General features: G+C 43.7%; 1 protein-coding gene across 11 annotated transcripts in view; it reads right to left on the bottom strand.

Moving 5' to 3' along the window:
- LOC141500160 (sodium/hydrogen exchanger 2-like) overlaps positions 1-12123 on the bottom strand; it is a 105738-nt gene that overhangs the window by 46826 nt on the left and 46789 nt on the right. For 10 of the 11 annotated variants that reach the window (XR_012471853.1, XR_012471847.1, XR_012471848.1 and 7 more), the window contains exon 6: positions 3963-4052. Coding sequence is in view for 3 of the 11 variants with exons in the window: in XM_074203116.1 (XP_074059217.1) it covers positions 3963-4052 (90 nt within the window). In the remaining 8 variants the exon portion in view is untranslated. The remainder of the gene's footprint in view (positions 1-3962; positions 4053-12123) is intronic. The other variant, XM_074203114.1, reaches the window with a different exon arrangement.

Raw genomic sequence — 12123 nt, 5'->3', positions numbered from 1 at the left:
AGCCGAGGCTGCAATCCTAACAGGTGGCAGAACTGGAAAGTTCCCGTTCGGCAAAAGAGAAGGAGGAAGCAGGGAACAATCAGACAGGCCAGCACGGCAAGGAGTGTGATTAGAGCAGAATGAGAAAGGGGAGAGAAAGAAAGCATAGTCAACACAATAGGGGTATGTCCTTCAGGCAATATCTGAGAGTAAACGCCCTCTCCTTCCTCCCGGTCAGAAACGACCGAGGCTGTCTGGAGAATCCGACCAGCGGATTCAGACGTTCCCTAGCAAAATCAGGTCCCGGGTTTCGGGCACCACTTGCCGGGTTTTTATTTACAACGCCGGCTTCTTAATGCTAGTCCGTCCTCTTACTCACCAGTCCAACGCGTGGTGAGTCTTCGGGGTACCTCCGGCCCCCACTCTTTGATGGGGGAAGAACCAGACAGAGCGCCTGAGGTGGGTCATGAGTCTTTATTCTTCTGTGATCACATTCCCGCTTCTTCCCCCCAACCTCTCAGCAGACCCTTTTATCCCCTCTGTCCTCCCTCCCATGAACTCTTACTCAATGAGGGGCCGAGTTCTGTAACATTCCCTTATAAGGTGATTATGTTTCCCCCTCTAAGCGACCGCCAAGCCTCTTCCCCCCGCCCCCAACAGCTCATATATACTTCCAACTAGAGAATAAAAGCAGGTAAACAATTCTCCACCACAACTTTACTTGCTTATATGTAGCTCTCAGACCTTCTCAGTGAGGGGACTCCCTCTGCTAGTACAAATTACAATCCATCCTTATCCCTTCATCTTATTCATGTCAGTCTTATTCATATCCCAACTCAAATTCACAACTGAGGATCTAGCCAAATATAGAATGTGATACCATGTGATCATAGGTTTCAAATTGAAAGGGTCATTAAAGGTCATCTCAAGAGAAGTTCAGTGACTTGCCCAGAGTCACACAGTAGCCACACCAGAAGTGAGATTCAGACCCAGGTTTTCTATACAACACAAAATCCAATGCCTTTTCCATGGTGCCACCCTACCTCCTATGCTTTATTATATAATGAATGTCTTCTTTTAGTTCTTCTGCCCTACCTTGACTCATTCTTCTCCTTTACCTCACATCAAATCGATTGCCAGGTAGTGATTCTATGCTCCCCCAACCTCTCTTCTATGTATCCTCTCTACTCACATAGTCCATCAATCAGGTTCAGGTCCCCATCACATCAAGCCTCCTAATAAGCTTCCCTCCCTGCAGCCTCTCAGTCTTGGGACCATCCTTTATGGTTTCAAACAGATCTAAGACCCAAATCAACCTTAGGCCAGTCACCTTGCCTCTGGGCTCAGTTTCCTCGTCTCTAAAAGGAAGACTGAGCCATTAGCAGTTCTTAACCTAGGGTCTGTGAACTTGGATTTTTTAATATCTGGATAACTTTATTTCAATATAATTGGATTCCTTGGAAATTCTCTGTATTTCATTTAATGCATTTACAAGCAAGTTTTTGAGGGGTCCCTAGGCTTTATCAGATAATGCCTAAGGGGCTCATGGAATAATAAAGGGGAAGAAATTCTGATCTAGGCAATCACTAGGGTCTCTTCCAGCTCTGACTCGATAGCACCATGTCCATCTTCACTGGGTTCCCCTTATCTCTAAGATCAAATACAAACTCCTATGGCATTGAGAACCCTTTCTAACCTGCCTCCTGCTAAGGAAAATCAGAGTAAGAAAATGAATTTCAAAAGGAGAATGCATTGGAGAATGTTTCTTAGGATCATGGGGTCAAGAATCATCCAAAATGCTAGCAGAAAAAGAAACCTCCAAGATCATCTGCTCTAATATCTCACTGGAGAAATAAAAAAAAGTGAGGTACAGAGGGGTCAGGGATTTGTTCAGCATCACTAGTAAGTGTCTGAGGAAGGATTTGAACTCAGGTCTTCCTGATTCTCTTCAGTACTCTAACCACTGCCCTGCCTAGCTTCATTGATAAAAGTCATAATCCATGAGCTGAGATTAATACTTTACATTCTACTGACTGAGCTAGCTAGGCAGCTGAAAAAGAAAAGGATCTGAAACTTTACTTGAATAGTGACCACATAAAACAATAGTTTTATGACAGTAGTCAAATCCCAACTCTTGTTACTACCTCTGTGAACTTGGGCAATTCACCTAAGCTCACTGAGACTCAGTTTCCTCATCTCTAAAATGAGGGCCTTGGACTCTTAGATGGCCCTTGGGTCCTTTGTAACTTTATACCTGTGATTAGACAGTATTCTATCCATAGGAAATGCAATAAGCAAAGGTGTATAGAATGAGACTAAGTGAGGCAATGCCACTGAGCTGGACTTAGCTGAAACCTAAGGATCACATTGAGTAAAGAGTCAAAACATTGGACTGGCACAGGATCAAGGGGTAGAAACTAACTGAACACTAGCTGAAGAAGTTTAGATTTGATCCTATGGGCAAATTCTTTCCTTTTGGTAATAGGAAAATCCTTCTTTGCCATAATGTTTTATTCTAAAACTACCATTTTTTATTTGGGTTTGGGAGAAGAAAGTAACCTGGACCTGTGATTTCATTAGTCTAAGAAATTCACAGGACAGAAATATTCTCCATCTATGTAGGCTGGCAACTCATCTGAAACTTTGAGTCTTAGAGAGTTGTCCGGGTTATTGGGAAATTCATTGATCTGCTTGTGGTCATATAGCTAGTACCAGAGGCTGAACCTAAGCCAAGAGGCTTTGCAGTCAAGGCCACACTCTATCCACTATGCTACACTGCTTCTCCAAACTGCCAGATGGCAATGCAATGGCAGAAATGACAAGGGGTCACATATGAACAAGGATTCAGAAAAATAAGTGATGTGAGATTCTACTATGCCTGTGAATAAAAAATGACTGGCTACATATAGTCATAAGATCAAGGTCATAGGGCAATCAATCAAATTATAATTAATCAATCAATTTGTCAACCAGAATTCTTTAAGCACTCACAAGCTGCTAAATGATGGAGATATGAAGTCAAAGCTAAGACAGTGGCCATCCTTGAGGAGCTCTGAGCTGGGCATCTTTATGACCAGAATAACAGGATGCAATGGGCTTTCTTCTCTGTGTAAGAGGCCTAGATCTTCCATTTGATCCCTTTTAGCCATCATTAAGTAATACGCTGTCCAAATATTGCTAGTTACATAAGTTATATTACCAAAACTTAAGACTCAAATGTGTTGGGAAATGCTATTACAGGTGTGAAAAGATGTTAGAGAAACCCAGAGGTTTCTAAAAGATGTGAATAGGAGTTGTAAGGCAAGTTTTACACTTTTGGGGGGGGGGGTTCCCTTCTAAACCCCAGGCACTGTTTCAACAACCCAAGAAGGTCCTGAACTCATTCTATGTATTTGATCATGGATAACTTATCTCACATAGAAATTGTCATATCAAATCCAATTCCTTTGAGGAAATATAGTTAACTGTCATATTGCCTGGACAAATACTCTCCAACACTTTCCTGGGTTCAAGAGAAAATACAAAGCATATGATATGATGCTGGAGTCTTTTGTAGTTGAAGAGCTTGCTCAGACAGCATATTTTATAATCTCATTGCTTTAACCTTTCACTCTGTAGACACTATTGATGGTACAGAATATCAACTCCACCAAAGCTTAAACACAGTAAATAAAGTTTTCCAATTATACAGGGGCTAGATGGGTCAGCCTATAAGTGAATGATATTCCAACCCAAATAGGACATGATATTGAATCTCAAATCACAAAGGATTTAAGGCTACCAAATTTAATTCCCAGTTCAGCATGGCTGCAGTAAGAAACCCCAAAGTATAAAACTTGGAAGGAGATGGCCTCCCCAAATTAGCAGAGGAAAAATGGACCCGTGCCCCTGACCACCCCTCCAGAGGCTAAAGATTCGTGAGTGCTTTTCCTAGGAGAAGAAACTGAAGCATAAAGAGACCTTAAGCTGCACAAATCACTTACTCGGATATGAATCTGTTCACTCACAGTTGGCGAAGTTTCTCTTCCTCTGGTCACATCTAGTAAGTTGACAAGAGGCCGGATGGTCATTCCCTGTAACGTGACAACATTTCAGTAGGATGTGAGCTCATTGCCTCTCCTCTAACAGGGCCCATTTACTCACAGACTCCAAGCTCCAGGCACACTGGCTCACTGGCTTGGCCCTGGATCCAACAGCCTGCACCCTATCACTATGTCTTTGCAGCTCAAGTACCATGAAGTCTTAGCTGATCCCTCTCAAGTGTTAGCAACTGCTTCTCCAAATGACTTGGCATTGGCTTCATATGTAACTTCTGCTTAGCTGTGCCTTTTGGGTTTTCCCTCAGCAGAATCTAAAGGTTACCTAGTACATCTTCTCTGCACCCCCAAGAACCAGCAAAGTCTAGCTTGGGTAGATGCTTAATAACTGCCTCTTGTTTTGACCAGAAACAATTAGGCAACCAACACCTACCTGTCAAAGTAGTAACCATACAAAAAGTCAAACCTCTTTCCGATGAACTGCCATTTTGAATCCCACACCCCTTTGTACTTTCCAGAATGAAGTGTGGTGTGCGTGCGTGTGTGTGTGTGTGTGTGTGTGGTTTGGTGTCTATATATGTGTGTACGTGGTATGAGTGTGCTGTGTGTCATGTCGTGTGTGTGTGTGTGTGGTATGAGTGTGCTGTGTGGCATGTGGCGTCTGTGTGTGTGTGTGTGTGGTATGAGTGTGCTGTGTGTGTGGTGTATATTTGTGTGGTGTCTCTGTGTGTGTATGGTGTGAGTGTGCTTTTTGTGTGCGGTATTTATGTGTGTGTGTGTGTGTGTGGTGCGAGTGTGCTGTGTGTTTGTGTGGTGTCTGTGTGTGTGTGGTATGAGTGTGCTGTGTGTTGTGTGATGTGTGTGTATGAGTGTTCTGTGTATCATGTGGTCTCTGTATGTGGTATATATGTGTGTACAGTTTGAGTTGCTGTGTTTTGTGTGTTGTGTGTCATGTGGTGCCTGTGTGTGGTGTGAGTATACTGAGTATACACAGTATTAATGTGCTGTATGTCATGTGGTGTCTGTGTGTGTGCAGTATGAGTGTGCTGTATGTTGCATGTTGTATGTGTGTGGTATATGTGTGGTGTCTGTGTGTGGCATGAGTGTGCTGTGTGTCATGTGTTGTGTGTGATATATATGTGTTGTGTCTGTGTGTGGTGTGGTATGTGTGCTGTGTGTGGTGTATGTGTGTGGTGTCTGCGTGTGTGGTGTGAGTGTGCTGTGTGTGTGTAGTATCAGTGTGTGTGTGGTATGAGTATGCTGTGTTTCATGTGTTTTGTGTGTGTGGTGTCTGTGTGTGGTGTGAGTGTGTTGTGTGTGTCGTATCTGTGTGTGTGGTGTGAGTGTGCTGTGTATGTATGGTGTCTGTGTGTGTGTGTGTGTGCGGTATGAGTGTGCTGTGTGTCACGTGGTATCTGTGTGTGTGGTATATGTGTGTGGTATCTGTGTGTATGTGTGTGCTATGCATGTGCTGTGTGTATATGTGATGTAAATGTGTGAGTGTGTCGTGTGTGTGTGTGGTGTGTATGGTAAGTATGCGTGTACTGTGTGTAGTGTGGTGCATGTGGAGGGTGATGTGGGGGGGGTGTATATGGGGGGGGCATTTTCTCTGGACCTTGAGCAGAACCAGGATCTGAACAGAGGCTTCCCAAGGCTTGTGGGGGACAAGGAGGCCAAGCCTGAAAAGGATGCACAAGGCCAGAGCTTCTCTTTCCCTCAAGCCTAGGGGGGAGTAAGAGAACCCCAGAGAGCCTTGGGACATGTCATGGGAAGTTTGCGAGGCTTCAGAATCTCATCTTCTAGTGTTCAGTTACTTTCATTAATGTGTGCCTCTTCCTGACCCCCTGGCAGAGATCCTGGAGCAATCTGCCATTTCCTTCTCCAACTCATTTTACAAAGGAGGAAACTGAGGAAAACAGGGTGAAGTGACTTGTCCAGGGTCACCCTGCTCTTACATGTCTGAGGCTAGGTTTGAGCTCAGGGAGGTGAGTCTTCCTGACTCCAGGCCTGGCATTCTGCACACTAAGGGGCCACCTCGTTACCCACCCAAAGTCTTCTGTCCTCATTTACATCCTGCCAGGGACTTCAGCAGGCAGGTCATTCTGGCATTTGCTTCTTTGCTGCCCTGGAAGGAATCCCTCAGACCAGACACCCTTGGTGGCTGGTGGGATTCAAGCCCTGTGATTAAAGGGAACTTTGGGGGTGAGGACTGTTCCCATCAAAGTAAATTAATCACTGTTCTGTAACCAAGGCCTTAGAGAATGGCCCAGGATCCCATGAGGCAGAATAACGGCTCCAACCGCTATGTGACCTTCCTAAGGACAAGGCCACATACTCCCTACTCGCTAGTCACTGCCCGCTGCCCCTCTGCTACCAACTTACCCCTCTGCTCGGCTCTCAAGGGAGCTGCTATTTTAAAAAAACTGAATTCTTTCTTTTCCTGATCCCATGGGTCTAGGCCAAATCGCTGCCCACAGCCATGTCAGTTTATTTCCATGGGCAAGTCTGGCCAAGTACCAACTCCGGGGAGAAAAATGAAATTTCCCCAGAACAGAGAATGGCATTATTACAAGTGTGCTAAAGTGGTCAATTTTCAAGGTGGGGGGTAGCATTTCAAAAGAACTTTTTCCTGAGTTTCTGGGGGAAAGGTAGAAAAGCTGGCTCTGAGTCTCTGGTCTCTAAAGTGACTTCCTAAGGACCCAGGCCTAACTGTCCCTAGGCCATGCCAATGAGAGTACAGCTGCCCAAAAGAGGACCGATGCAGAGAATTATGAATATAGGGAATTTGTCATCAGAAATAGATTTTGTCATCTTTTCTGCTGTTCAACTTTGTCCAAGTGTAGAATGCTATCTACTCCGGGGATGGAAGCTGATTTCTAATTGCTCCATTGTTAGATACAAAATTTGTGCCCATCTCCCCATTCCTGACCCCCCCTTCCAACTTTCTACCTGGTTTCAGTCACATTAAGGGGAGAAGAGGTTTCCCCTTTGTCCTCAGTGCCCAGATAATGGGCAAGATTATAAAACCTGACCTAAACTCCCCTCTGGGCGGATGGCCCTCCCTGGCCCAGTCAGCTCTCTGACTGTCTCTCTTTGTCTCTCTCCTTATCTCTCTCTGTCTGTCTCTATCTCCCAAGCAACTTCACCTCCTTTTGTGATTCACTTCTGTCCTCAAAGTGCCTAAACCTTCTTCTGGGAGGAGAAAAAAGTTTTAATCAGGCTACTTTGCAGCAATCTATGATAAATCCTGAGCAAGGTTCAAACCCCAGGCCTTATGTGAATTCATTCACTTTTCACTAACCCACAGTCTTCATTTGGAGACCCCAGTTCTCATTCACCACAGGACTAGGCAATGGGAGGGGGAGCTTGAGTGTTAGAGTGGGAAAAGAACTCAAGATAGAGTCAGAGGACCTGGGTTTCAACCTCAGCTCTGCCTCTGACTTCCTATATGACCTTGGCCAAGTCACTCTGACAGACTGGCCTCAGTTTCCTCATCTATAAAATAAGGTGACTGAGCTTGATGACTCTTCCAATTCTAAGTCAATGACCCTATGACTATGCTGATTATTACCATTATTATTATTATTATTATTATTATTATTATCTCTAACCAAGTATTCATCACAACTGACTAAAATCATGTGACTCAAAGAGAAAGGGCAAAGACTATGGCATCAGAGGATCTGAGTTGAAATCTCACCTCTGATATTTGAAATTTCACTATTTAAAGTTAGAATTATGTAAAGTACAGTAATTAGTTCCAACCCAATGGAAATGTACACATCAATTCAAAGAATGTGGCCATTTCATTAGATTCAAGAGTCCCACTAATTTGGACTTAGGTCTACCTACTGTGTTACCTTGAACAAGATCCTTCTTTTCTCTGGGTCTCAGTTTCTTCATCTGTAAAATTAAGGAGTTAAACTAGGTGGCTTCTGGATTCCTTTGAATTTAATATCTATGACACTATGATAGATGAGAGGTTACCTAGCAAAACATTGCAGCTCAGATTGCCTCATAACAATAATGAAAAAATCAGGAACCTTAAGAGGGGAAAATGTTAAGATTAATTCAAATGTGGAAGGAATTGCTTTAAAGATTTGAATCTCCATTGGAATGTAGGTCCTTGGAGAGCAGGACATTGTATGTGATGTGTAAGAGGTACAACCTTAGAGGAAAGGAGGCAGCAAGAGCATTTGATGGTCCTAGAACATCTGAGAAGGCTTCTGGGAGGAAATGCACCTGTCCAGAGACTTGAAGAGATCTGCAGATTATTCCAAGAAGTCAAGGGGAGATGGGAGAGTATCACAGTAATGGATGACAGTCTCTGGACAGTGTGGAGTACAATCCTAAGCATCCAGTAGGTATTTAATAAGAAAAAGATGGTTGTTGAATATCATTGAGTGGAGCTCAAAGGACCACAGTTTGGGCACTGAGAGGAATAATGTTAAACTACTGCCAGTGGGCAACCAAGTTCTTCTTCCCCCCTCCTCAACAATTATTTTTTAAGTTCTTACTGTGTACCAGGCACTATGCTAAGCCCTGGGCATACAAAGAAAGGCAAAAGACAGTCCCTGTCCTCAAGGTGCTCCTAGTCTAATGGGAGAGACAACCTGCAAACAACTATTTGGGAAGGGGTGGAGGAAGAAAGGGAGAAGAAAGAGGGTTCTGGGAAAAGACCCTGTAGAAAGTAGACTTTGAGTTGAATATTAAAGGAAGTCAGAGTTGAGCAAGGAAGAATGGGCATTCCAAGTCATGGTATTGTAGAGGCAAGGAAGAATGACATTCCAATTCATGACATTGTAGTGACAAGGAAGGATGGTATTCCAAGTCACACTGGATGACCAGTGCAAAGGCAAGGCCTAGCAAGTAGTCCAGTATCACTAACTCACAGAATGTGTGCAGAGGAGTAAAGTATAAGACTGGAAAGACAGAAAGGGGGCAGATTGTGAATGGTTTTAATAAGCAAATAGTTGTTTTTAAATTTGATCCTGCAGGTACTAGGGAACCAGTGGAGTTTCTTGAGTAGAAGGGTGACATGGTCAGATTTGTGTTTTAAGAAGATCACTTTGGTGTCTGAGGGGAAGACAAACCGGAATGGGGAGAAACTTAAGGCAGAGAGATCCTGCTATCATAAAAGCACCCACTCACTTTGTCCTCTTCACAGAATTCACAGGTCTAAAAGGGACTCCCACTGGAAGGAAGCAAGAGATAAGTGCTTCTGTTCAGGTCAGGGCTTGAGTGAGAAAGTAACAAGCAGGAGCTGTCTAACTGCTCCATGGCTTTGCAACACAGAGAACCCTGGGCTTGGAAATCAGGGGTCCGAGATGCATTCACTCACCAGAGCATGCTACTGGTCCAGAGAATCTCAACTTCACTTCTGAGTGATTTGCAGGGGAAGTGGGGATTAGGGGGGATGGGAGCATTCCTTGAATTAAGAGACCCTACTAAAGTCATTTTTTCCTTTGGAAAATTAGTATTTGCTTTTTTAAGGTTGGAACAACTGATTGTTAATAATGGCTGTCAAGGCAAACATGAACAGTGTACATGGCTTAGGAGGGGGAAGGGGGGGGCAATGCAGAATCTTCACTGAACAGATCAGTCTATGAGAAAGATTACTGCTGAATACAAATGATTCTCAGATTCTCCAGACTCCGTAACAGGAAAGGACGAATTTTGCCCCATTTTCATACTTGAGATCATTGCTCTCTATCATCAAAGGGCAAGAAATGTTAGGGATTCTGCTCCCCTTGGCTTGGGTCTGCCTCAGCTAAGGAGACCAGAGTAATGATTTCCTCCCTAGGGGGGCAAGCATTGCAAATATCAGTGTACCTCTTTTTTACAAACTGGGAAACTGAGAACAATCCCTGAGGTGATCAGTTGTGATTCTCATAGCATTCCTTTGAGGTAAGTTTGAATTGGCAGTAGCCTAAAACCATCCATTTATGTTGTCCAAAGCCCTTGTTTTACAGAGGAGGAAAGCAAGGCCCAGAGAAATAAAGTAACTTCCTCAAAGTCACAGAGGCATTATGTGGCTGAGGCAGGATTTGAAACCAGGTCCCACGACACTAAACCCAGGGTCATACTCACATTCCAATGCTGTCTCTCCATTTTAAGCTAGGGAAACTGAGTCACAATTCCTGAATAATGTTCGCTTCATTGGGTTCCACAGGCACAGACTGAATTCCATTGTCATTCTATATTAGGATATTTGTCAGAGAGTAATTACATTCCCCTAGAGAAATTATGGGCTCTGGGATACTATCACTAATATTGTCAGACACGTGAACTCCCTCTGTGTAGGGCAGATCCCAAACAGCCTAGGCCTTAGTGAATGAGTCCTAGAGAAACAGCTTGAGGTTCAGAGAAGAGAGACCAGCCAAATTTAGGTTTCCAACACCGAGCTTCCATAGTAACCCAGATCATCAGGTAATCTGAACCCCAGTTCTCCTTACTCCAAGGTCAGTATAGACTCCACTCTGGTATACTTGGTACTACCCATTTTTCCTAAGGGAAACAACAGCTTTGAGGCTTCCCTGCCATGTCGTTTCAATCTTGGGGAAAACAACAAATCCTAGGAATACTTTAGCCACTAGATGGTGGTGGAATGACATGGCAGGTTCTCTTCCTCTCCCCCCCCCCCCACCTGCCTTCAGCAGCTGCCAACTCAACCTCTAGGCCGAAGAGAAGAGAGAGAGAGAGAGAGAGAGAGAGAGAGAGAGAGAAGATCTAGCAGTATGAAGGGAAGGACAGGGATTTGAAAGCCTTTTGATGTTTTCAGGACCCAATTTCAAACAAAAAAGTAGTGATTATTGATGGAGTTGAGGGGGACTGAACCTGTGGTTTCAGCCATGGAGGGCTGGCCTTGCACAGTCTCTATAAGTATAACATATAGATGCCATTAAAGTTGCAAACAGAGAGAAGGGAGCACACGGAGGCTATTTCACAGGAAATGGAAATGAATTCTTGAAAATCCCATTGTGCTTCAAACCAGTATTCTTCTGCTAAAAGCATCTATTAAAGTGAAAGCTGGGTAAGGCCTAGTTAAATCAAATGTGATTTTCTGAAGGCTTAATTAAAAGTGATTTTTAAATGGCAAAAAAAATAAATGTTGGAGCTTAACCAAAACCATTAACCAAAAATAAAAATGGGGGCTTTTCAGAGAAGAGTGCAGCTGGTAAGTAGCAGAGCCAGGTTGGGAGCCAGGTCTGCTGACTTGCTAATCGAGTGATCATTTTACACAATATATTATGGTCTAGAAAGTACTTCAAAAATGTTGACTCTTTGGACCCTCATAAGTGGGTGTTATCATTAGTTCCATTTTAGAGATGAAGAAACTGAGGCTGACAGAGGTTAAGAGACTTGCCTAGGACCACACAACTGGTAGGTGTCTGAGGCAAGCTTCAAACTCTGGTCTTCCAGATGCCAAGGCTAGTCCTCCAGCCCTTGGTGCCACACAGATGTCCCCAAACAAATGCTCTTCTCATTATAATCAGTGGCCACAAAAGCTTCAAAGTCAAAGATTTTGGAAAAAGTTGCAAATACAGAGTCACTTGGCCAATGAGGAAGTTTTTTGCTATTCCTCCCAGATTCTTAGAGCAATCAATACAGTACAAGCGCAAGAGGCTGCAGTTGACAATAACCTAGGGAATATGGTTTAAAAAGCTGAACAGGTTGGGTCCCCAAATAGCTTCAAGATAAATAACCAAGTATATTCTATGTTATGATTAGGTGGAACAGTCGATACACTGACATGGAGTCAGGAAGACTCATCTTTCTAAGTTCCCATCTGACCTCAGCTATTTCATAACTATATGACCCAGGACAAGTTACTTCACCCAGTTTGCCTCAGTTTCCTTATCTGTAAAATGTGCTGGAGAAAGAAATGGCAAACCAATCCAATATCTTTGCTAAGAAAAACTGAAATGGGGTCAGGAAGAGTCGGACTCAACTGAAATGTCTTAATGGCAACAAAAATAGGAAAACACATGGTCCTTCTCCCACTCCTCCAACACTGCAGAGACTTTTTGTTTGAAGGTTTGATGGTTACCAATGACAAGCAATCCAGCAAGGCCTGCAGTCTCCTGCCTTTTGACTTCAGGGACTG

This window comes from Macrotis lagotis, chromosome X (genome assembly GCF_037893015.1).
Source record: "Macrotis lagotis isolate mMagLag1 chromosome X, bilby.v1.9.chrom.fasta, whole genome shotgun sequence".
NCBI classification, from domain to species: Eukaryota; Metazoa; Chordata; class Mammalia; order Peramelemorphia; family Peramelidae; genus Macrotis; species Macrotis lagotis.
This window is presented reverse-complemented; position numbering and strand designations above follow the sequence as displayed.